This window comes from Pleurodeles waltl, chromosome 6 (assembly GCF_031143425.1).
Source record: "Pleurodeles waltl isolate 20211129_DDA chromosome 6, aPleWal1.hap1.20221129, whole genome shotgun sequence".
NCBI lineage: Eukaryota > Metazoa > Chordata > Amphibia > Caudata > Salamandridae > Pleurodeles > Pleurodeles waltl.
Window position 1 is genome coordinate 1517338093 of NC_090445.1, and position 22247 is coordinate 1517360339.

Consider the following 22247-nt stretch of genomic DNA (forward strand, 5'->3'; position numbering starts at 1 on the left):
GTTGATAAGTGCCTCTTCCCCCAGCTTCTGTTCGCAACTGCAGAAGCTTAAAAGTACCCACTGTGTCCACCACAATTTATATAAATGTAGTGCTGTGTCTCGGGTCCCTAGATTCCTCACCTGGTTCTATCTCTGTGCTTGTCTGCTGTGTCACAGAAAGGGTAGGGACTCTCACAGTGCTCGTCAGTCAAAAAGTTCTAGAGCCCTCCAGTGTGGGTGTAGGGCTAGGATAGACTGCCCCTGCTTAAGTGTTTTACCAATGGCCACCATTTGGCCTCAGAGACAAGGTGAGACTCTTGGATGTTGGTAGCTAAACTTTCCATGGCAAAAATGGCCCGTAATCTCTGATGGTATTTGCGGTGGACACCGTGATAGTTTTTTTCCATATATGGGCTTTGGTGTTTTTTGCAGCACCAAGGCACTGGAGGCACTTATGCCATTCTTCCTTGGCTATTTGTGCCAGGTTGAGGGGCTTAAAGTCCAAGAGCAAGACCTTTTGGTGTTGTTGGTATCGGGAAAGTGAAGACCTTCTGAAGAACTCTGTTTACCTCCTCCCAGATATGTCTGATTACTGCCCATGCCCACTATTTATGGAAGGCGTCCCACAGTGCTCTGCATCCCCACTAGGACTGCAGAGAGGCATTGTATTACATGTGGGGTAACCTGTGGGGTGTGTAGTGCCATCCACACCATACTTTGTAGCTCCCTTCCTGGGAATGAAATAGATAAGGAATGTATGTCTCCTTGCAATTTTTCCCATCTTTTTGGTGTCACCTAAATCCCTGGTTTTTGAGCCTCATATATATAGCGATTGTTGTGCAACTCCATCCCTCCAACTGTGAAAGGAGTGGCCACAAAGGGCAGGTTTAGACGCAGGGTTTTAATGGATCAAAGGTATAGGGGGAGGGATAAGAGCAACCCTTGAGAACTCATAAGTTTGTTCCACGTTTTCAATGTTGAGGCCACTGGTGTGTTCATATAAGTGATAGAGGGTCTATAGCACTTCACCATCCACACCAGATCCCAAAGTGGTAGGCGGACTATGTCATGGTCCATCTTCTACCAGTGTTTCTCAGAGAGCATGGTGGACGATTCTGTCACTCTCCTCAGTTGCACAGCTGCATAGTGATGTGGAATAAAGGGGCCTGCCATGCAGCCCCTTCACCTTCGCCATGAGTTTATGCTCACGTCAGGGGATTTTCCCTTCCAAATAAACATCATGAGTTTTCCCTCAATTAATCTGATATTTATTGAGGGAAAGCTCATGATGTTTACCTGAGTGCATAAGTGGGGTATAGCCAAATCGGGAAGGCCTGGAAGAGCTAGAGCAAATACGGGAGAACTTTCCTTTTGAGTACACTGATATGCCTGAGTCCTGAGAGATCAGATGGTCCCAGGAATGGATGACCTTTGTAAAAGCAATAAATAGTGGAGGATAGTTGGTGGAGGATCCTTTACAGACCACGTGAGATAGACTTCTGGTATTTGATTGAAGTTTTAGCCCTAGGAATTGGAAGTGATACAACCTGCTGACCGCTTCCTTCAGCGTGCTGGTTAAATTGAGTGTCTCCAATTTATCATGATTAATCTTATATCTGGATACTTTCTTGAAGGTTGTCAGGATGTTCACAGCCATTGGAATCAAAGTAGCCGGTGTGCCCAATGTCAAGAAAACATTGAAAGAGATTTTCAATTTCCATGGGACAAATTTGATCACCGCAAAGGCAGTAGTCTGCCATATTAGACACACTAGAGGTTCAATAAATAGGCCAAAAAATGAGCGGCAGCAGGGAATGCCTCTGCCTACTGGCCCTAGTTAGTCCAAATGGTCCAGAGTGGTTTCCATTGAAGGTGACTCTGGCAAACAGGTTAGAGTAGTTAGAAAAGATCATCCTTAGGAACTTAGGTTGCAGGCCTATTTTCCAAAGTCTGAGATGTAGAAAAGTCCAGTCCACCCAATCAAAGTCGTTCTCTGCATTGAGAGAGAATAGAATCATGAGTACATATTTAGGCAAAGACTACTCTACCATGTGGATGGCTGTTCTGATATTGTCATGAGCCTGGTTTACCTGGATTAAACCGTTCCGGTCCGGATGTTCCAGCGTAGAAAATACTATGTTAAGCCAGGCTGTCAAAATCTTTGTATATAACTTAGCATTGATGTTCAGCAAGGCTATAGGTCAATAAGAGGCACACAGATTAACATATTTGTTAGGTTTCTGTATCACAGTCACCAGTTCTTCTCCCATTGGCTGGGGAATGAATCTTTTGGTGGCACAATGGATGAGAAGGGGCTGTGAATTTCATAATTAGTTAGGATGCATAGATTTTACAAAAACTGGGCGGTAAGGCCATCAGGCCCGGTGTCTAATTGGCCATGAAGGTTTTGATAGCTAGGCACAGTTCTTCTCGGAGGCTCTCCAATGAGTTTTGTTGGGCGCCTAAAAGCTTTGCTAACTGAATCTACTCCAATAAGGCCCCTTTGTCTCCCGGGGATGGGGAAGCAACTCTGTACAGCTGTTCATAGAATGTGCAGACTTCTCTGACTTTCCCCTCCTCATCTAACAACGGGCATCCTGAGGCCACTACTATTTCTTTCACAATTTATTTTTCCCTTTTGATCCTCAGTTGTCATACTAGGTGGATGCCCACTTTGTCTTCTGCTATATAAAATCAATTTTTAACATAGAGCAGCTAAGTTCCACTCTGTAAATGTAATGCAACCGTAATTGGCTCTGGAAACTGTGAGAGCAGAAGTGATACAGCGAGAGGGTTGTTGCAGCTGTACTTGCTCAAGCTAATCTCACCCCTGAGCTAATCTCGCCCTCGAGTTTCTGAGTCTCAAGCTTGTGAAGTCGTGTCCATTCAGAAGCTATTGCTATGAAGTGTCCTTGTATAACCGCTTTGAATGTGTCCCACGCCCCAGGGACAGGGACCACCCCACCCTCATTATGTTCAAAATATTCCTCTATGGATTGTCCTATCTCGCTGTTAGTGACTGGGTCCCTGAGTAAGGAATGGTGCAGCCTGTAGTGTCCTGGAAGTCTCCTATCCCCCAGATCTAAACAGATCTTACCTGGTGCGTGATTAGAGACCAATATCAGCCTGATTTCCTTGATACAAGTAAGCTCCATCAAGGAGCTGCTCAGCAAAATATAATTGATTTGTGAGTGGGAGTGGTGAGTAGAAAGTATAGGCCTAGGTTGCAACATTTGGCTTTTGCCAGGTGTTTCCAAATTCTTGGTCTTCAAGGTTTTTCTTCAGTATTTTGAAGAAGGCTCCTGTGTGAGCTCCCTGTCCTCCCTCCCTCCCTCCCTCCCTGTCTGTATGTATGTTCCAGACCATATTAAGATCCCCAGTCAGGAACATGTCTACCCTTGCCACCTCTCTCAGCCTCCCCAGAAAGTCCACCAGAAATGAGCCCTGGGTGGAATTATACACATGTACTGTTGTCACAGTTTCGACTTGCTGTGTAGTGCTCCAACTAAAAAGAGATACCTGCCCTCCTTGTCCATGTCAGTATATGAGATTGTATTTTAACGGAATTGTCACCCCCTTTAGTGCTAGCTGAATTATAGTAACTCAAGGGGTATTTATTTTTTTATTTTCCCCTGGTCTTTGCGGAAGAGGTGGGTTTACTTGCAGGCAGATGATATCTGGGCTCGATTCCTGGAGTGCTTACCAAACTGCTATTCACTTAGTCGGTGAGCTGAGTCCCCACATATTTAGTAAGATGAGCTGGATCATAAGAATGTCTAGTAGAGTGGTGGGCAAATGAGGGCGATCTGAAGTCTACTTGATGTGGTAGCAATAATGGTGTCCCCCCACTCCTTCAGTTCCCAATTTACTGTGTACATGTTTGAACAAATCAGTAAGCAATTTATAATTAACAACCAAGAATCTTAAAATTTGAGCAACCCAGCAAAGTGTCAGGCTGGATTAACCCTCTGATGGGTGAGGGTCACCTGGGCATTCAGCATCACCCAGCACGGGGGCTGAAGGCCCTTCTTCTCATCTCAACTGGCTCACACAGGAGGCGACCAAGTCCGCTCCTCAGCGCCAGCGTGCAGGAGAATACTATGCATCTCTCTTAATTTAATATATTTCAATTAATTAACTTTTTAACTCAAAATTAAGTTAAAGTGGTGTAATATTTTCTTCTACATTTCAAGTAAATATATGAAATTAATTTACATTAATATTCGACTTAAAATATTTGTACTAATTTCTTTATACCGATGAATAACTTTTTCAAACTTTTCGCTATGCTTCACCATTAGATCTCCGTGCCCTGAACAGTCTGGTGATAGGCAGTAGTGTATTCCCACAAAATAGAAAACAAAAGGCAATGTGGGTGTCACCAGACCGTTCAATAGAAAATCAGATCAATCATTTCTGCATTGCCTAGAAGTTACTGAGACCACTGCAGGACCTGAGAGAGATGAGAGGTGCAGATGTGGTTTCAGACCATCACCTTTTTGTGGCCAGGCTAAAGCTAAAACTGAATAAAGCATGGATGGAACCAATAAACCATTACCAGAAATATAACACCACCCTCCTCAAAGATGCACAGAAATGGAGTGAATATTCAGTCAACCTCAGTAACAAGTACAAGTCCTGCAGGAAGGACAGGACGACAGAGACCCAGTAGGAAGTCAGTGGGAAAAGATCAGAGAAGCAGTGACATCAACCTACCAGGATGTACTCGGTCCCAATAAACACTGGCATTAAAAATGGATCTCCACTGAGACTCTCCGCAAAAACCAAGAGAGAAGTCAAATGAAAGCTGCAATCAACACTACCTGAACAAGAGTAGAAAAAGAAAAAGCTCAAGGCGAATACACCAAAACCTACAAGGAAGCAAAGAGAAGTTTAGGAGCAGACAAGCAAAGATTCATCAATGGTCTTGCCACATAAGCCTAGAAAGCAGCAAGCCATAGACACTTGAAAGAATTATACACCAGAACAAGGAAACTCTCCAGCAGATGAAGCAAGCCAGAAAGAACTATTAAAGAAAAAGCTGAGAAGACAATCATGGGTAACTAAAGCCAACAATGAAGATGGGTGGAGCACCTTGAAGAACTGCTGAACCAGCCTGTTCCACAGTCTCCACCAGACATACAGCCAGACATGCAGCCAGCTGACAAGGACCTGCCAATTAATTGCAGTAGACCAATCAAGGAAGAAATATGGCAAGCTATCAAACATCTGAGAAATGGGAAGTACTGACAACATTCCAGCAGAGGCACTGAATGAAGACATTGAAAAATCAGCTCTAACCCATGTTTGAAAGGATCTGGGAAGAGGAAAAGGTGGCATAGCAATGAAAGGGGGGGGGATATCTAATGAAGATTCCTAAGAAAGGTGACCTGAGTAACTTTGCATACAACAGAGAGAAAACTCCTCTATCAACCCCAGGCAAACTGTTCAACAGAGTCATCCTGAACAGAATTAGGAAACAAGTTGACGCTCAGTTGCAAGACCAGCAAGCTGGCTTCCACAAACATAGATCCTTAACAGACCAGATTGCAACACTGCATATTATCATTGAGCAGTCGATGGAATGGAATTCCCCCCTCTATGTCAAATTCTTTGAATTTGAGAAGGCATTCAACAGCATAGATGGAGAAATCCTTTGGAATCTCCTCCACCACTTCAGTGTGCCAGATACACTTGTGGGAATCATTAGGAACTCTTATGAGGGAATGACCTGCAAGATAGTTCATGAAGGACAACTCATAAAGCCTTCCAAATGAGGACCAGAGCCTGCCAGGGTTGTTTGCTCTTGCCTTTTCTGTTCCTGCTGTCCCTAGACTGGATCATAAAGCAAGCAAAAGAAATGGGATCCAGTGGACACCTTGGGCACAGCTCGATGACCAGGGCTTTGCAGATTACCTCTTTCATAGCCATTTGCAGATGCAAAAGAAGACTGATAAATTGGGAGCCACATCAGCACAATTAGGCCTCAGCATCCACAGGGGAAAAACCAAGATGCTGAAGGCTAACACAGCCTGCAATCACTTGTGCAGGTAATGCACTGGAAGAGCTTGAGGCCTTCACCTACCTGGGCAGTGGCATAGATAAACAGAGCGGCACAGACGCTGACATCAAGGCAAGAATCTGCAAAGCCTAGGCTGCCTTCCTTCAGCTAAAGAAGATCTGGAGCTCCAAGGACCTAACACTGCACACCAAGATTAGGCTTTTTAACTCCACTGTAAAATTGGTCCGTCTGTATGGAGCAGAAACTTGGAGGACAACAGTGATCACCACTAACAAAGACACATTCAGCAACAGCAACCTATGGCAGCAGACTTTCCAACTCCCTGATCCACCCTCTGCAAGCGCGCATCAACACCTGCAGGCAAGCCCTGACCGGGAACCCTCAGAGGAAAAGGAAAAGAGGAAGACCAAGAAACACCTGGCACCAATGCCTTGAGGCTGACTTTAAGGAGATGTGTTACACCTGGAGTCAGTCTGAAAAAAAAAGCCCAGGACACAGATGGCTGGAGAGTCCTGGTTGATGGCCTAAACCCCAGGAGTGGTACTAGGCATACGTAAGCAAGTAATACTTTACCCTAGGGAGATCTACCCCTAACTGTGGAGTCTTTAGAACAACAGTCTGCTTCCATTATTATTTAACTGTCAATTCCTTTATTGTAGGTGAAAAGAACACAATATAAGCTGTCTGCGTCTGCTATGTGTGAAAAGTAGTATTGCCTTTTTGTGGTTCTGATGGCTCTTCTGTAGGTTCTGTTATAGTGGTGCAGTGTGCATTTGTTTGTTACTGTTCTTAATTTTCCCCACTTGGGAGTAGAATGTTGAGTTGGATTCTTATTCTTTTGTTGTGGTCAATAATCCATGTGGTGGTCTTTTTGTGGTCAACCCTAGATATAGTTTTTATTGATATCTGTTTGTTCAGTGGAGTGGAGATGTTGTAAAAGGTGTTTATGTCTTAGGTTCTTTCAAGATGGGAGTTAAGTTTGTGGCTCTCTAGGTTTTACATGGCCTACAGGAGCATTTGTTGTTGGCAGTTTTTGGTGTCTTTGAGGTGTGCTTATTTATAGGTGTGTGGATCTTAAAAATAATGATGGTCACTCCAGCTTATGGGGGATTTGTCTGTAACCGTGGCTTGTCCTAAGGGTGCAGATGTGATATCTGTAATGAAAGTGAGGTCTGGTGTGGATTCTGAGAGACAAAAATGTTGAAGTGATTTTTATTTATGGATGTTGCATTGAGGAGTAAGCACTGTAGTTTTGTTTTTCTGTCCTGTTCATGCCAAGGTGCTTTGAGGTGATTATGTAATGTAGTATGGGAGGAGAAACAGGGGTACACAGGATTTTGGTATGGGTGGGTTCTGGGGTAGTCTGTTTGCAGCTTGGGGTGGAGGTGGAAGGGAGGTCTTTGGGAAGAGAATTGATAAGTCTGAGATGTGTGTATGTATCAGTGGAATATTTTTAGACAGTATTGGTGTTGTAACTGCTGTGTTTTTGGGACGTTAAAATAGTGGTTGAAGGTTCGTAGGGTGAAGGCATAATTTGGTAAGCTAGTGTTCTTACATTTGCACCTTCCCATGATTTATTTTTTTGTTTTTTTCTGCCGGTTGACATTGTGTTTGCCAGTTATAGGGACTGTGGTTTTGGAGCTGATTTGTTGATTTTGATAGGTTCTATGGTGCAGGAGTAGTGTTTTTTTTATGTAAGATGCTGTATGGTATGGCTTAATAGTGGTCATGGTTACTAAGTGAATGTATATGAGAAGTGTGTTTTGAGGTTAAGTAGCATTTAGGGAGTGGTAACAGAATGATTTTGTAAATGGGAGCTTGCTTACCTGGCTTTTTTATGGTAAAGCTGCAGAATTTCTGGCACTAGACCCCTTCCGAGCCCTAACAGCCCCAAACAGACAGCACCCTTAGCCTGATGCCCTTTACCTGGGCAGGCGGGCTGGACATCCCAAGCACTCAGTTTAGATAACGCTAAGGATCAGGTGACCTGAGCAAATAGGAACCCTAAACCTATGACCAATCAGAACACACATATGACTCTAATCTCAAAAAAAGACATTATTACTCCTCTGTGGCTTCTTGTAATGACATTAGGTGCACTCTTAAAAGTCCCACTATCATAACCAATCAAGATCAATTTCTCTCTCATAAAACTGAATGAAATATGAACTATGGTAGGCCAAGACTTCTGTGACCTCTTAGAAATTCACTTGTTTAATTTAATAAGCCTTCATACTCAATTTTACTTAAAGAAAGAAACAATATTTATTTTTGTCATTAATTAAGAATGGTTCACAGTCCAATCATTTGAAAATATTTGAATGTACTCTTCAGTGTATTATAAAAATTCTCTTCTAATTCCAACAGTAGTCTCCACCGCTGTTCATTCCACTATGATCTCTAAACCACATTGTAGGGACTATCTGTTATCCATTTTTCTGGAATTTCTTTCTACAGCATTTTGTAATCACTTCTGGAATACTAACAGTACAAAACACCTTATCTGACTTTTCCATCTCACATCTGTATGTTCTCGAACAGAGATGATTCTATGACAGACCTACATGGCTACCCGGCCACACATTCTTACAGGTAGGGGAAGCATGTCTAGTATAAGACTTGAATTGAGTGGCAGTTACAGATTCACTCTGCCTACATTGACAAATATTCGTGCACCATCCCTTTTCATTTTACTTCAATCACAAAAAGGCAATTACTCCCCAACAGCATTCCAGGTTCTCCCCAGCCAAAAATATTATTGTCTGTATCCTTTAAAGTATTTTTTAAATGCCGTCTCTGAGCCATGACAGCTCTCTCAAATTGCCCTTTACTGTCCTCGTGGGAAATAAACCTTCAACAAAGTGTTTTTATTCTCTATTTTTCAATGTGCTGTTTTCATCTATCCTTCCTGTTTCACAGCTGCATTCTAAGGTTCAACGATTAAAAGACAGAAAAGACAACTGTAAAAAGATAAGAATCGCTTTCTAGGGATGTTTGTTTGCCCTTTGGGATCCATATGTATTTAAATATAAATTTGATCAGATATTTCACTGCAGAAGTGCTGGATGATTACCTTTTAAGGTGGTGACCTGCACAGTTTGAGGTTCAATGTACTGCTCGTTGGACTTGGGGGTGACGGTGACTTTGTAGATAGTACCTGGTGCTAGGTACTGCACCTCCACTCCGGTCTGGTCTCCAGGCACATTCACTATCAACTTTCGATCCGGCTCAGATATGGGTGCATATTCCACCAGATAGTATCCAGTGTAGATGGACAGCAGCCGTGGCCATGTCAGTCGGAAGCTCCAGGGAGTGACATCCAGTGCTTTCAGATTCTCTGTCCAGATCACCTCTGAAAAATAGAAGAAATACATTTAAGAGGACATTGTGACTACTATCTTGCTCGTAGCTTCAATGAAGAATTAAAGAAAGAAGTGCGAAAAAGAAGGCAGAGGGAGAAAGAAAGAAATCGATAGGGAAGGATGAGGGGGCAGAGGGAAAACAGTGAGACAGTAATGGAAGGCAAAAAAGAGAAAGGAGAAGGGGGAGAAAAAAAGAAAAACATATCTTGTATTCTCTCAGTTGTATTTCCTGAAAACAAAACAAGAAAGCCCCTTGTAAATAAGGAAATAAATGATTTACCCTGCCGTAGTCCAGGTGCCCCAAACTCCAAAGTCTGTAAACATGTTTTTGACCCAGAATCTGCTCTTTCAATACTGTCCCCAGGCTTTCATCTGCCTCTTAAAATTGCCTTTCAAACTTCCTGTGGTTATTAAACATCCTCCAAACTTTAACATAAAATGTGCAACTTTACATCCATGCGTGCTGTTATATAGCTTCTTTTTAATTAAGATGGTTTGTGATTCTCTAAGGATGACACAAAGATGACACAACAATCTCCTTCTAGGGTAGTTTATGTTTCTCTTTTGTAACCCCTTTGTTTTACAATATAACTGGGATCAGAGGGGACCCTGTGGCGGTAATGAATGATTACCTTTCAAGGTGGTGACCTTCACAGTTTGAGGCTGGATGTACAGCTCTCTGGACTCCGGGATGACGGTGACTGTGTAGCCAACTCCTGGTGCCAGGTCCTTTACCACCACTCCGGTCTGGTCCCCAGGCACATTCATTCTCACCGTTCGATGGGGCTCAGATACGGGTGCATATTCCACTACGTAATATCCAGTATTGATGGACAACAGCCTTGGCCATGTCAGCCGGAAACTACTTGGGGTGATGTCCAATACTTTCAGATTCTCCGTCCAGATCACTTCTGAAAAAAGTGAATCAGAAAATGTAAGATTACTTTTTGTCTAGTGTCTGCTCTCCTGGAAATGCTCTGTTGACTCTGCCCTTTTAGAATATATAAACATATGAACTAAATAGTGGTTCATCCTATGGGTTCCCGGTGCCATGCAACAGATGTCAACTACCTTTCAAACCAACGCACAAACTCACTTAAACCGCATACAAATCTATTTGGACAGTAGCGTCATATGACGTCAGACACCTCTCTCCTTGGTATACACCTTTGAGCATTTCTTCGCTTACTAAATTTGTGATGCTGTTCAGTGAGTGTTACACACAACCATAGGCTTTGATATAATTAAGCATAAAGAAAATATTGAAGGGCTGAAAGGTTTATCATATGAAGAAAAACAAAAAACCTCATACATGTAAAAGGAAATTACTTAATGGCCATGATGATCTACACTAATATATTCAAACGGGAAATAGAAATGTATTAGTGGTTTGATAGCCATGTTAAAACTATCAGTGATGATTTGGAGCTGCAAATGAATCTCATCACTAAATATTAAGGGCCATATGTACGAACACATTTTCCCATAGACACAGAATGGGTAAGTTCCTTTCGTACATCTGGCCCTAAATGAGAACACTGGAAGTCATTTGTGGCACTTGAATCCCTCAGTCAGTTAAATAAACTCATGAATGTATCAGCAATGGAAGAGAGCTACACACAACGCAAAGATTCCTTAGATAATTATAACGGAGTTTGACAAACACTGTTGGAAAATGCTTATTAATATATAAGAAACTGAATTAGTTTTGCTTGTTGCTATAGAGAAGAAGAATTAAGGAAGGAGGACGGTGTAGAGGGGAGAAAAAAAGAATAAAAGATGTTTTTTGTCCTCTAAATGTAGACACTAAATATTTTACCTTTCCCAATCGTGATCCCAAATACCCTAAAATTTGTAAACATGTTCTTGACCTAGAAAGTGCAAATTTAATGCTATCCCTAGGCCATTACCTGCCTCTTTAAACTGTTTTTGAAACTTCACTTGGTTATTAAACCTCCATCAAGTTTCTAAGGATGACTGACAACAGACAAGTCTATGAACAATCTCTTTCTGGGGTAGTGTATGTTTTCCTTTTGTGATCTATGTCCATTATAATATAACTTTGATCAGAATTGACACTGCAGAAGTATTAGATGAGTACCTCTCAAGGTGGTGACCTGCACAGTTTGAGGTTGGATGAATTGGTTGGACTCCGGTTTGACGGTGACTGTGTAACTGATGCCTGGTTGCAGGTTCCTCACCAAAAGTCCGGTCTGGTCTCCAGTCACGTTCAATATCACCTTTTGATGAGGCTCAGACACAGGAGCATATTCCACCAGATAATATCCAGTATTGATGGTCAGCAGGTGTGGCCATGTCAGTCGGAAACTGCTGGGGGTGACGTCCAGTACTTTCAGATTCTCCGTCCAGATCACAGCTGAAAAAGGTGAACCAGTAAATTTAAGATTACATTGTGGCTACTGTCTTCCATTCTGGAGAAGCTTTATTGACTTCTGTCCTTTGGGAAAATGAAAACACATGAAGCACACAGTGGTGCCAGCTATGGTTTCCTGGTGCCCTACATCAGTTGTGAAAAACCTTCCATACCAATGCTCAAACTTAGTGTTACAACACACAAATCTATCTGGATAGTAGCAGCACATGACATCAGACAACTCACTCTCTGGAAAACAACACTGAGCAGTTTTAGCTCATCTCATTTATGATGTTTTTCAGTGTGTGTAACAAACCACCTTAGCTATTGATACCTTAGTGACCACGGGGGACATATGGGAGTACTGAAGGACTGAAAAGTAAAACTTTATGATAACAGCAATACATCTAAAAGGAGTTTGATAAATGCCAGGACGGATCTACTCCAACACTGTAAAGAGGTAAATAAAAACGCAGTGACGGCATAAATATGAAATATTAGTTAGAGTTTGAAAGTACAAAGGAATCTCATCAGTAAAAATATTTTGGCACTGCCAAGACCACAAGAACTATGTGGTAATTGAAGATTAATTTATACGGTATTGTATGCTGAATTCATCAGCATTAAAACGATTTATTTTACAAAATCTTGTCGGAATAAATAAAGACAAAGTGTATGGTACATTCTCATTCTGAGACACTATTTTCATTGTACCCTGACTTTTTCACACACATAATTATTGAAATATTATGGATCAAATGAGTTAGAAAATAAAAAGGTTGTTTGAGAAGCAAAAAGATACAACTCAATATGTTATTTAGCAACTACTGTGGGTTTGTCTTAAATGGAAGAAAATGAATCCCCTTAATTTTTAGGGTTCATTACGAGAGGCCCACGGGGAATGTGATAAATATCAAAACTGTAAAAATGTGTTTCTCCAGGGATCAGAATTCTCGAGGTAGGATCATTCTAGCTCTGTAAAATTGACCATAACATGTACCAGTATTTACCACTTACTCTCCCCTCAGTCTTAACCCCCGAAATGTATGGTCAATTGAAAAATTGTGGATAATACAATAACTGCTGCACAACATATAATTCAGATTCCAGAGCAACAGGAGTTTACGCAGGGATCAGAAATGAATGGGGCGATTGTAATGAAGTTCTTAGGCTAAAGTTGATTCAACAGTACATGCATAATACTGCATCCAGCAATAACAAGCACATATGTATGCATTAGTTTAATTAAAAGTATTGCCTCATTTATTCTTCACTAGCCAGCCTTGTTTTGAAACCTTCCTAATGGAGCTCAGCCCCATAGAAAAGTATGGTGGGACATTTACACAGCATCAACCCTTAAACAAGATGCACAATATTTGTGATTCATCTATCATGAATTGGCATTAAAAGGGAAACAGAATACTTTCATGGACAAGTTAATGTTTCCATCCTGTCTGAACCATATTTAGGATTAGGTTTCACATAAAAGATAAAAACAACAGCACTCACCAAATCCTTCTAGAGCTACACAATATGTGTGATATTCACATTATGTGGGAGGCATTTGTGTTTACTGAATGCTTGAATATAGCATTCAATTGATCCAAGCTTAGTAACAGTGGCTGCATGTGAGTGAGATTGTTTTGTTGGTGAAGTCTGATGATTCCACAGTAGATGATACATTGTGTGGTAAATGTGCCACATCCAGAAGTGTGCTGTATTACAGGCATCTTGAATCCCAAAATTACACTGACATAGACTACAACTTTGACATCATTGCTTTAACAGGGGTTATGCTGCTGCTGCACTATGAACTGGGTACCTGAATAGCTGTAGAAACTGGACTTTGTACCAGACTTTGCTGTCATTTTGCAAATGGCAATCGATTGACCACCTGTGAGCATGGTCGTGGGTCTACATAGGAGGTTCACATTGTTTCAGGTTAAATCTACTGTGTCGGGGCCAAAAAGTGACACACATGCTGCACAAAAAAAGTATAAATATGGGCCTAAATCTGTTATAGCTTCTTTCCTAGTTAATATCCAGTGTGTAAGATACTTACCTCGATGCTCTGGATTTAGTGATGGTACAATACCATTGAGAGAAAAGGAAATGAATAGCTCTGAATGATAAATAAAATAGCAAGGTAGCACTCTGTGCCTATTTAATTTTGTAGCAGGTATAACATTTTCAAAAGCAATGTTGTAGAAAAGCAGTTTTTATACATAGCGCAAAAGGCAGATGTTTTGGTTAACACAGGCCAATGTCAGAATGAGATGGGTATGCCAAAGTGCAACTTTGTCTACACTAACTGTGAAAATAGCTTTTTAAATATATACTTAAAGCAACACAGCGCTTATTTAGATATTTAAAGTGTTTAAGGGCATTGGAAGGTTGTAATTACCTTTTGCATCCTTGTAGCAATAGATGGCTTTTCAGGGCTTTATTTATGCCTAGTTTGACAACGCAACTGCCTGCATACCTATTGTTAACAATCTTTTAACATGTACACAATGTGGCCTGGACTTCATCTGTCAGAGGTGTGGCATAAGTGAGACGTGAAACAATGTGTGAATACAAAGTTACTTTTTGTGAATGGCTTCCCACCCAGTATTGCATGTCAAGAAAAGAGCAATGTTTTGCAGACAGATTTCAGTTGCAAATCATAGATATGTAGCATAAAAACTCGGGCAGATTTAAGAAAAGTGGCACTGCACCCAGTGCAGTGCCACTTTTCTTGAAATCCTTAGTAACTCCACAGCCACCATGTGTGCGCTGTATTGAAAATACGGCTCACCATGGTGCAGGGCAGGGGACAATAGCATAAACATTTCTGAGGCTATTGATATACTGTTCAGACTTAGTGCCAAACTTTTGGAGCTAACCCTGAAAGTACATGGAGGCCCATTCTAAACAATGGTGTGCCCCATTTAAGTGCCTGGTCTGAGCAGGCATTAAAAATGTCACAAAAAATGGTGCAAAAAAATCTTTTAAATTTCTGTGCACCTTTTTATTTTTTCGTCCCCCCTAATGGGGTTACGCCCCCTTGCTTACATTATGCGCGGGGCAGGCATATTGTGGAGCAAGAGATTACTAAGTGGCGCAAAGTATGCATTGCGCCGCTTTGTAAATCTAGTGCGATGATGTTGACCTCGTAAGAAAACTGACACGTTAAAAAAATGATGCTAATGTGGTGCAAGGAGGCACTAGGCCCTCCTAAATCTGGGCCTCTCTGTTTTGAAGGACTCCCTAAACAGTCCAGAAAGGGATGTGTTATGCCTTTCTAAACCCATTGTATAATACATTATTGTCAATTGTGGTTGTGACTTTTTTAAATAAGTTTTGAAATGTGTTTCTTTAAAATCTTTTTTCATTTGATTCCTTTCTACCATCAGATGTCAACTTTGAACTTGATCCATGAGGCAATTTATAGGTGTTGTGTTCTTCTTTAGCCGCTGGACTTACTCACTTCAAAATTAATTTGTTACATCACCTTTGAATTGTTTTTTAGTTTGTGTCCTGAGAAAGACAAATTGTAATTGGCGAAAAATGCTGACAGGACGCCAATCACCACATGATAATACTCAGAAGAGAAAAGGTCAGTTTGTCCGCAAAATTGTTCATGAACATTTTATCCCTGTACTGAGACACAAAATGAGGAATCACTCATAATCACTCGCAATCACTTTGGCTCCTTCTTTAACTTGGGTTAACTACATATTCTGGGATACTAAGGGCCTAATTACAACTTCGGTAGATGAAAAAGCCCACCCGCCGAAGTTCTGACGGGGAAGTTGCTGCCAATGTGGCTTCCTCCCTGCCGGGGCCATTATGAGTTTCCCGCTGGGTTATCTCCGGCTCGTAACAGAGCCAGCGGCAATCCTGTAGTGCGTAAGGTGCACCAGCATCCGTCGCAATGTTAACGGTCTGCTAAGCAGACAGTGAACATTGTGATGGGGCTTGCCAAGGGGGGCCGTGCACTGCCCATGCCAAGTGCCTTGGCAGTGAAGGGCCCCATGAGGCATGCTGGCGGAGAACGGGGTCGAAATCCCCAGGGTGGCGCTGCTTGCAGCACTGCCATAGCAGATTAGGACAGCCAGCACCGCCAGACTGTCGTGTCGACGAAAACTGGCAGTGCTGGCGGTCCGACTGTGGCACTACTGCCACGATCGTAATGTGGCAGTTGAACCGCCGCATTGCCGTTGGTGCGTCTGCCACAGCAGCCCTGGTGGTCATTAGACTGTATCATTTTCTTTGGTATTCATTTTTTAACACTTTAAACACATCAGTGATTTTCTGTGTCGAGTAGCTGAATTGTTACTTGCACTTCCGACATTTTTGCTTTCCCATCAGGCTCCAGATTAACTGAACTTAATTCAGCATGTGTGAAAAACATCTGTGTTGCGTTGCACAAGGTGTAGTTTTTTGCATAGTACCCAATTTAGTACTCTTGACAACACTGGATGCACAAAATAAAAAATCACTAGTACAGATTCCTTCCATCATGCAAACAACAAACTACTGCGTAACAGGCCTATGAGCCAAAAACGTTTGCAACCGCGTAGGAAAGCAGCTGAAAAGCTATAGAACATCAAAGAAGAGACCAGGAAGCCCAAACTAGCACAATTACGGAGTAAAGACATGAGGGAGAACCCAAGGAGCATAAAGGAAGATGAGGTTTGCAGATGAGTAGAAGAAAATCCGCACCAGTGAGATTAACAGACACTTAATCATACTGTTTGTCTTTGCAAAATACGCACTTTCCAAAAATATTATCCCCTGGAAAACATCCTATGGTAAATTATTGCTGTTTCATCATCCAAAAGAAGGAATCGGGGTGAGATAAAGAACAAATGGTATGATAGGAGGCCCAAACCAAATAAAGGCAATCCCAAAACAGGAATGTAGCACTGACAGCAGGTGGGGCACCAGCCACCAATTAACTGTTTACTACAAAGAAGGAGCAGTTGGAATTGGTCAGCAGATGTCAAGATCAGGACATAGCTATTCTTGAGGAAGTGGCTGCAACAGGTAAAAAAGCAACATACACCCATGTGTAACTCTGAATATCCTTCCACATGTTGGACGTATTCCCATCCTACTGGACACACATATCACAGAGAAATGGAGGAAGATGTAAGAGAGATGACAGTCACCTTGGTTATAGTTACCCGTACTCATGCAAAATGCCACATATTGTGACAGTAATGCGTTAAGCAAGTGCAATTCATGTAGCTGTCACTATAAGCAATACGGCAGCTAGAGCGATTGCTGTGCAATACTGCACAGTGTGGAACGTGTCAGAACATGAAGAGTCCTCTTGAACGTGACCGAGTCATACAGAAGATAAAGAAAATAACTACACGTTTCACGTCACGCCTGCTTGCACCGCGAACTAACAGTGTTACCCAGCAGTATGCCCTATGTGTACTTGGCATGTAATAACTAATACTGTAAGATTTTAAAGGGCCACTGACCATTGTTAGCTTGGCCAGGTCCAAGCCTGTGTTCTGCATTTCCTACAATTCATAACAGTTCCAATAATCTATTCCCGTAATCAGTGGCAGCCGGCAGCCTTAGGAGGCAGAGGGGCGGGCGGGAAGCACACACACACTCATTCTTTCACACACACACGCACGCACATCCATTAACAACACTCATAACATTCAAACATGCACGCCAGCACCAAACATTCATTTTAAAAGATCACAAACACACACATTCTTTCATACACACACACACGCACGCATGCACATCGATTAACAACACTCATAACATTCAAACATGCAAGCATGCACCAAACATTCATTTTTAAAAGACCACACACACACACTCATTCTTTCACGTGCACAGGCATGCATGCACATCCATTAACAACACTCATAACATTCAAACATGCACGCATGGACCAAACATTCATTTTAAAAGATCACACACACATACACACACTTATCTTCAGCCTCGGAGGTCCCAGGAGGGTTGGGACTGCTGCCTTCCCTCATTGGCTGAGCTTAGGTAGCAGTCCCAGCCTTATCACAGAATGGGATGGGGTCAGTGAGACTGCTGACCCCACCCCACTCTGTGTCGAAGTGTCACTGATTGACACTCGCCCTGGGCGCTTCAGGGCTTATACCTGAAGCGCCCAGGTCAAAGTCAATGGATGGCTTGTCACCCAGGGGAGGGCCTCGAGGCACCTTTGCTGAGCCGAGGAGGTCACACCGTAGGAGCTGTGACTTCCTCAGCCCAGCAAAGTTCAGCTCAGGCAGCCAGGAGTCTGCGCAAATCGTGCATGTCTGCTCCAGGCTGCCTGACCTGAACATGAAGAGTGTCTGTCAGGCTGACCTTTGTTCAGCCTGACAGACACTCTTCATGAGGGGCAAAAGGTGGGGGGGCGTGGCCCCTCCGCCCAAAAGGACAGGCCACTCCTGCCCGTAATCAAGATGTAACAGAAGTTAAAACCGTTTAATGTTCCTCTTCTGCTTTTGTTGATCCATGACTGCAGGCAATGCAGCTAAAACCCTGGATGTTGTCATAACATGGACCAACCGATGGCATGCAGCAATGAAAACACAATCATGTTATTGTTTGTTTACATTACTAAAGTAAACAAGCCAACAGATCACAGCATGGATTATGGGAACATGAGTCAAACTACAGCATATCTGCAGCATCCAAGTATTCAACCTCCAAATTAAAGCCTGTTGTGGTAACATTGACAGTAAAAACCAAGGGGCATATTTAGAGCCCCTAGCACCTCCTTGTGCCACAATATCGTAATTGTTTTTTACGCATTTGTGGCCCAACAAGGCCAAAATCCCGCACCATATTAAGTTTGTAACCCTTTGCACTACATTATGCTTGCACCAGGCATTGTATGCAAAGGGGGCGTTCCACCGTTAGGGTGGCCAAAAAAACATGGCAAAAGGAAATCTAACAGATATTCTTGCGTCATTTGTTTCGGCACTTTTTTCGCCTGCTCAAAGCAGGCGTTTAAAGGGGGCACACCATTGTTTACAAATAGCCCCTATGACCTCTGCATGAGTAGCGCCAACATTTTGGTGGTACTCCTGCAGAGTACATCAATAGCATCGTGAAAAATGACGCTATTGCCCCCTACTCTGCAACATGGTGCGCCGCATTTTAAATACGGTGGGCACATGGTGGCAGTAGAGGGGTGCTAATGGGCGCAAGAAAAGTGGCACTGGACACAGTGCAGCACCACTTTTCTTAAATATGCCCCCAAATTTGTTAGTTTGACAATAGGATCATAGAGAGCCAGGTCCACGCTGCCATGTCCGTAGATGATGGGATAGCAAGTATTCAAGCTGATCTTCTAAGCATCCAAAGAAACTTGGAGGCCTTGAGTACCATGAGTGAGTATGCAAAGAACATGAACCACTATCTGTCAAGAATAGGTGACAACTTGATGGACATTAGTTCTGCCCGACTCTGAATGAAGCGAAAGGAAGTTCAGCTTGGCAGAGAGCATACTCTGTTGCCTTTGTGGCCTCTCTGCCAAATGCAAAATCAGAACCTTAGTCTTTGGGAAGAATGACGAAAGCAATCCTGCAATTGAATGAACAGTGGTCACATACATGACATTGTCATTTGTAAGTACAAGTAAATAATTGTTAACCTCCTCTTTTACTTTGATATTTACTTATGTGCTGTCTCATCATTATGTGCATGCTGATCTACGGCACCATGTGAAACCAATGGCCCTGCTCAGTGATACAAGCAGTCACAGTGTCACTCTTTTCATTCAGCTTGTAAGTAAAGAAATGTTGAATGTTTTTCGATCCCCTTTTCTGTCTATCCTGTGTCAGTGCTGTATCGTGTGTGGTGTTATCCTTACAAGATTCCATATTACTATCTGGGTATTCCGCGAGAGGCATTCTAACTAGCTAGACTAGGCAACAGGCAGCACATAACAATCATTTCAAAGACAATATTGGGGCAGTAAAGAAGTCTACCCTGGTACGGGTAATGGCATCAGAATCTAGCACTGAGTAGGCCAACACTATTCAGTTATGCCACATTTTCTCCTGCATGGGATATTGTAGGCTTCTTCTGTTGTGATCAGTGCCTCAGTTGGTAACTTTGGTCACTTGTTGTGAGAACTGAGCAAGGACTAAACATGTTGTATTTGCGCTCATGATTTTGCATGGTCATGTGAGTCATACACCAGGGTTCTTCAAAGTCGGTCCTGGAGAGCCGGGTCCATGCCAGATTGTTAGCATATCCACATTTAGAAACAAGATGTTTCAGAAATCTACATTTTTCTAAATGTGGATATGCTAAAAATCTGGCATGGACCCGGCTCTCCAGGACCGACTTTTCAGAACCCTGTCGTACACAATAACTAGCGAGCTTTGACCATATACATCACTTTCTAACTATTGATTGAGGACACAATTGCTGTATATTTATGAGCCATATGTACTGCCTAAGAACTTGGCTACAGCAACGCTGAAGCAGGGTTTGGCTCTACATATTTCCTGCACTTTTACTGGGCATTTGTCATAGGCAGACAGATCCATTGTGACGTGTGTTGTCAAGGGCATTTAGGACTACTGGGAAGTTAGCAGTATCATACAAGCAAGCCTTCTCTTCTTGCTGATTTTGGTCTGGTTTGTGGAACCTGAACTGCTGTGGTGTGATGGACAGTATTTCTTGCATCACACTTGGAAGAAATGCAGATTGTATGCTTATTAAAACCCAGGCTTCTTGAGCACATGCTGTGGAAAGAGCATGATTAGGTTAGCTGTAGTAAAGCACATTATTTCATTACACACAATTTTTCATGCAATTAGAAACAGCGTTCATTAATACTAGTTTAAGCTAGGATTGGCATAGTGTTGATGTCTAGAGGAGTTTGTCTTGTTCTCATACATAATGCCCAATCTGTATGCATTATATCGTATTGCACACAAAAGAGTACGAAGTGATGTAGTGATGTACTTGTGTGAACATTTGGTGCAGAAAAATAATTTGCATCTGATTGTTGACTGATGCTGTTGTTGCATCACTAATCTCTGGTTTGCTTAGCATGAGACCAAAACCTTAGGAAAACCTGATCCAAGTGTTTTGACAAATCTTTATGAGAAAATGTTGTTACTGAATATTGTACAAGGGGGACAACCAAGAAACACACTAGCTCTAACCAAATAAGTGGACTATGTCAAAATGTATTTATGGAAGACAATTTTAAGTCAGACTTCCTTTTGTTAATGAGATATTCATCATTATATCAATAGTGGAACCTATTTTTTGTAGATCATATATATCCTATTTGACGTGAGTTACAGGGCTACAGCTTTGCTATGACACTCCTATCTGTTATCAGCATAGTGGGAAGGCCATACGCTATGAAAGCTTCTTTTATGAAGTATCTAACTAAGGCCTTGCCAGTGGATAGTTTGTAGTGTGCTACGAAATTGCCCATTTGAAGGTCTATGTCAGCTGTAACCCATGTTCCACTTTGGCCCTCATTTTGACTTTGGCGGTTAATTTCCCAGCCATACCTGCCACTAGACAGCCAGTGTTGGCAGTTTGCAAACCACCATACTATGAGTGCAGGCAGCCGTCTGCCATATTTGTGGTGGAACGTCACCAGCACTCGTGCTGGCAGTCGGGGGTGCAGAGGCGGGTGCATCACCAGCACCACCACGGTAGCAGCACTCCGCCCGCTGTATTACAAGCCGTAATACGGCTTGACGGAGTCCTGATGGCGTGGTGGTGATGGCTATGCAAGACCGCCAAGACTCATCCCCTCCTGGATGTCCTCCTCGATGGAGAAGGTAAGTGGGTGTCCGAAAGGGGGGGTGCCTGTGTTTGTGCGTGTGTGTGTACGTGTCTGCAGAGGGGGTGGTGAATGCATGCGTGTATGCGAGTGAATGTGAATGTGTGTGAGTGTATGTGCGCATGTATGGGGCATCTGTGTGGATGAATGTGAGTGAGTGGGGGTGTCTGTGTGGACGAATGCGAGTGAGTGGGGGTGTCTGTGTGCATGTTTGTGAGTGAATGGGGGTGCTTGTGCGCATGTTTGCAAGTGAGTGGATGTGTCTGAGTGCATGTATGCGTATGCTAAATGGGTGTGTATGTGAAGGCATGTGTGCATGAAGGGACGGGGGTGTTTGTGAGTGTGTGGACGGGTAGGTGGATGTGTGGGGACATGTGTGCATGTGTGTGCCGGCGACAGGAATAAAGATTCCTGTTGCCGGGTGCTTGACCGGCACGGTTTTCAAGGCGGGGTGAACGCCACAGAAAGCCTGCTGCTTTTCAGCTGACGCCTGCTGCCGGGTTGGAGGCGTTCACCGCTGGCCGTGGCGGTGCGACCGCATCGGCGGGACAGGCGGGGTTGTGGATGCTTGGCGTCTGCCAAGCCCCACAATTCTTAATGTGGCAATCCTTATCGCCGGCTCCACAGCGGTAGGACCACCATGGCGAGGCTGACGGTCTCATGAACTCCAGCCTAGTAATGAGGGCCTAGATCTGTGATGCAAACAGT

General features: G+C 42.9%; 1 protein-coding gene across 2 annotated transcripts in view; it reads right to left on the reverse strand.

Moving 5' to 3' along the window:
- The window catches only part of VWA1 (von Willebrand factor A domain containing 1), a 285476-nt gene that overhangs the window by 38998 nt on the left and 224231 nt on the right, over positions 1-22247 (reverse strand). For both annotated transcript variants that reach the window (XM_069241052.1, XM_069241053.1), the window contains 3 exons: positions 11465-11740; positions 9996-10274; positions 9075-9353 (listed from right to left, as the gene is read on the reverse strand). In XM_069241052.1, coding sequence (XP_069097153.1) covers positions 9075-9353; positions 9996-10274; positions 11465-11740 — 834 coding nt within the window. The remainder of the gene's footprint in view (positions 1-9074; positions 9354-9995; positions 10275-11464; positions 11741-22247) is intronic.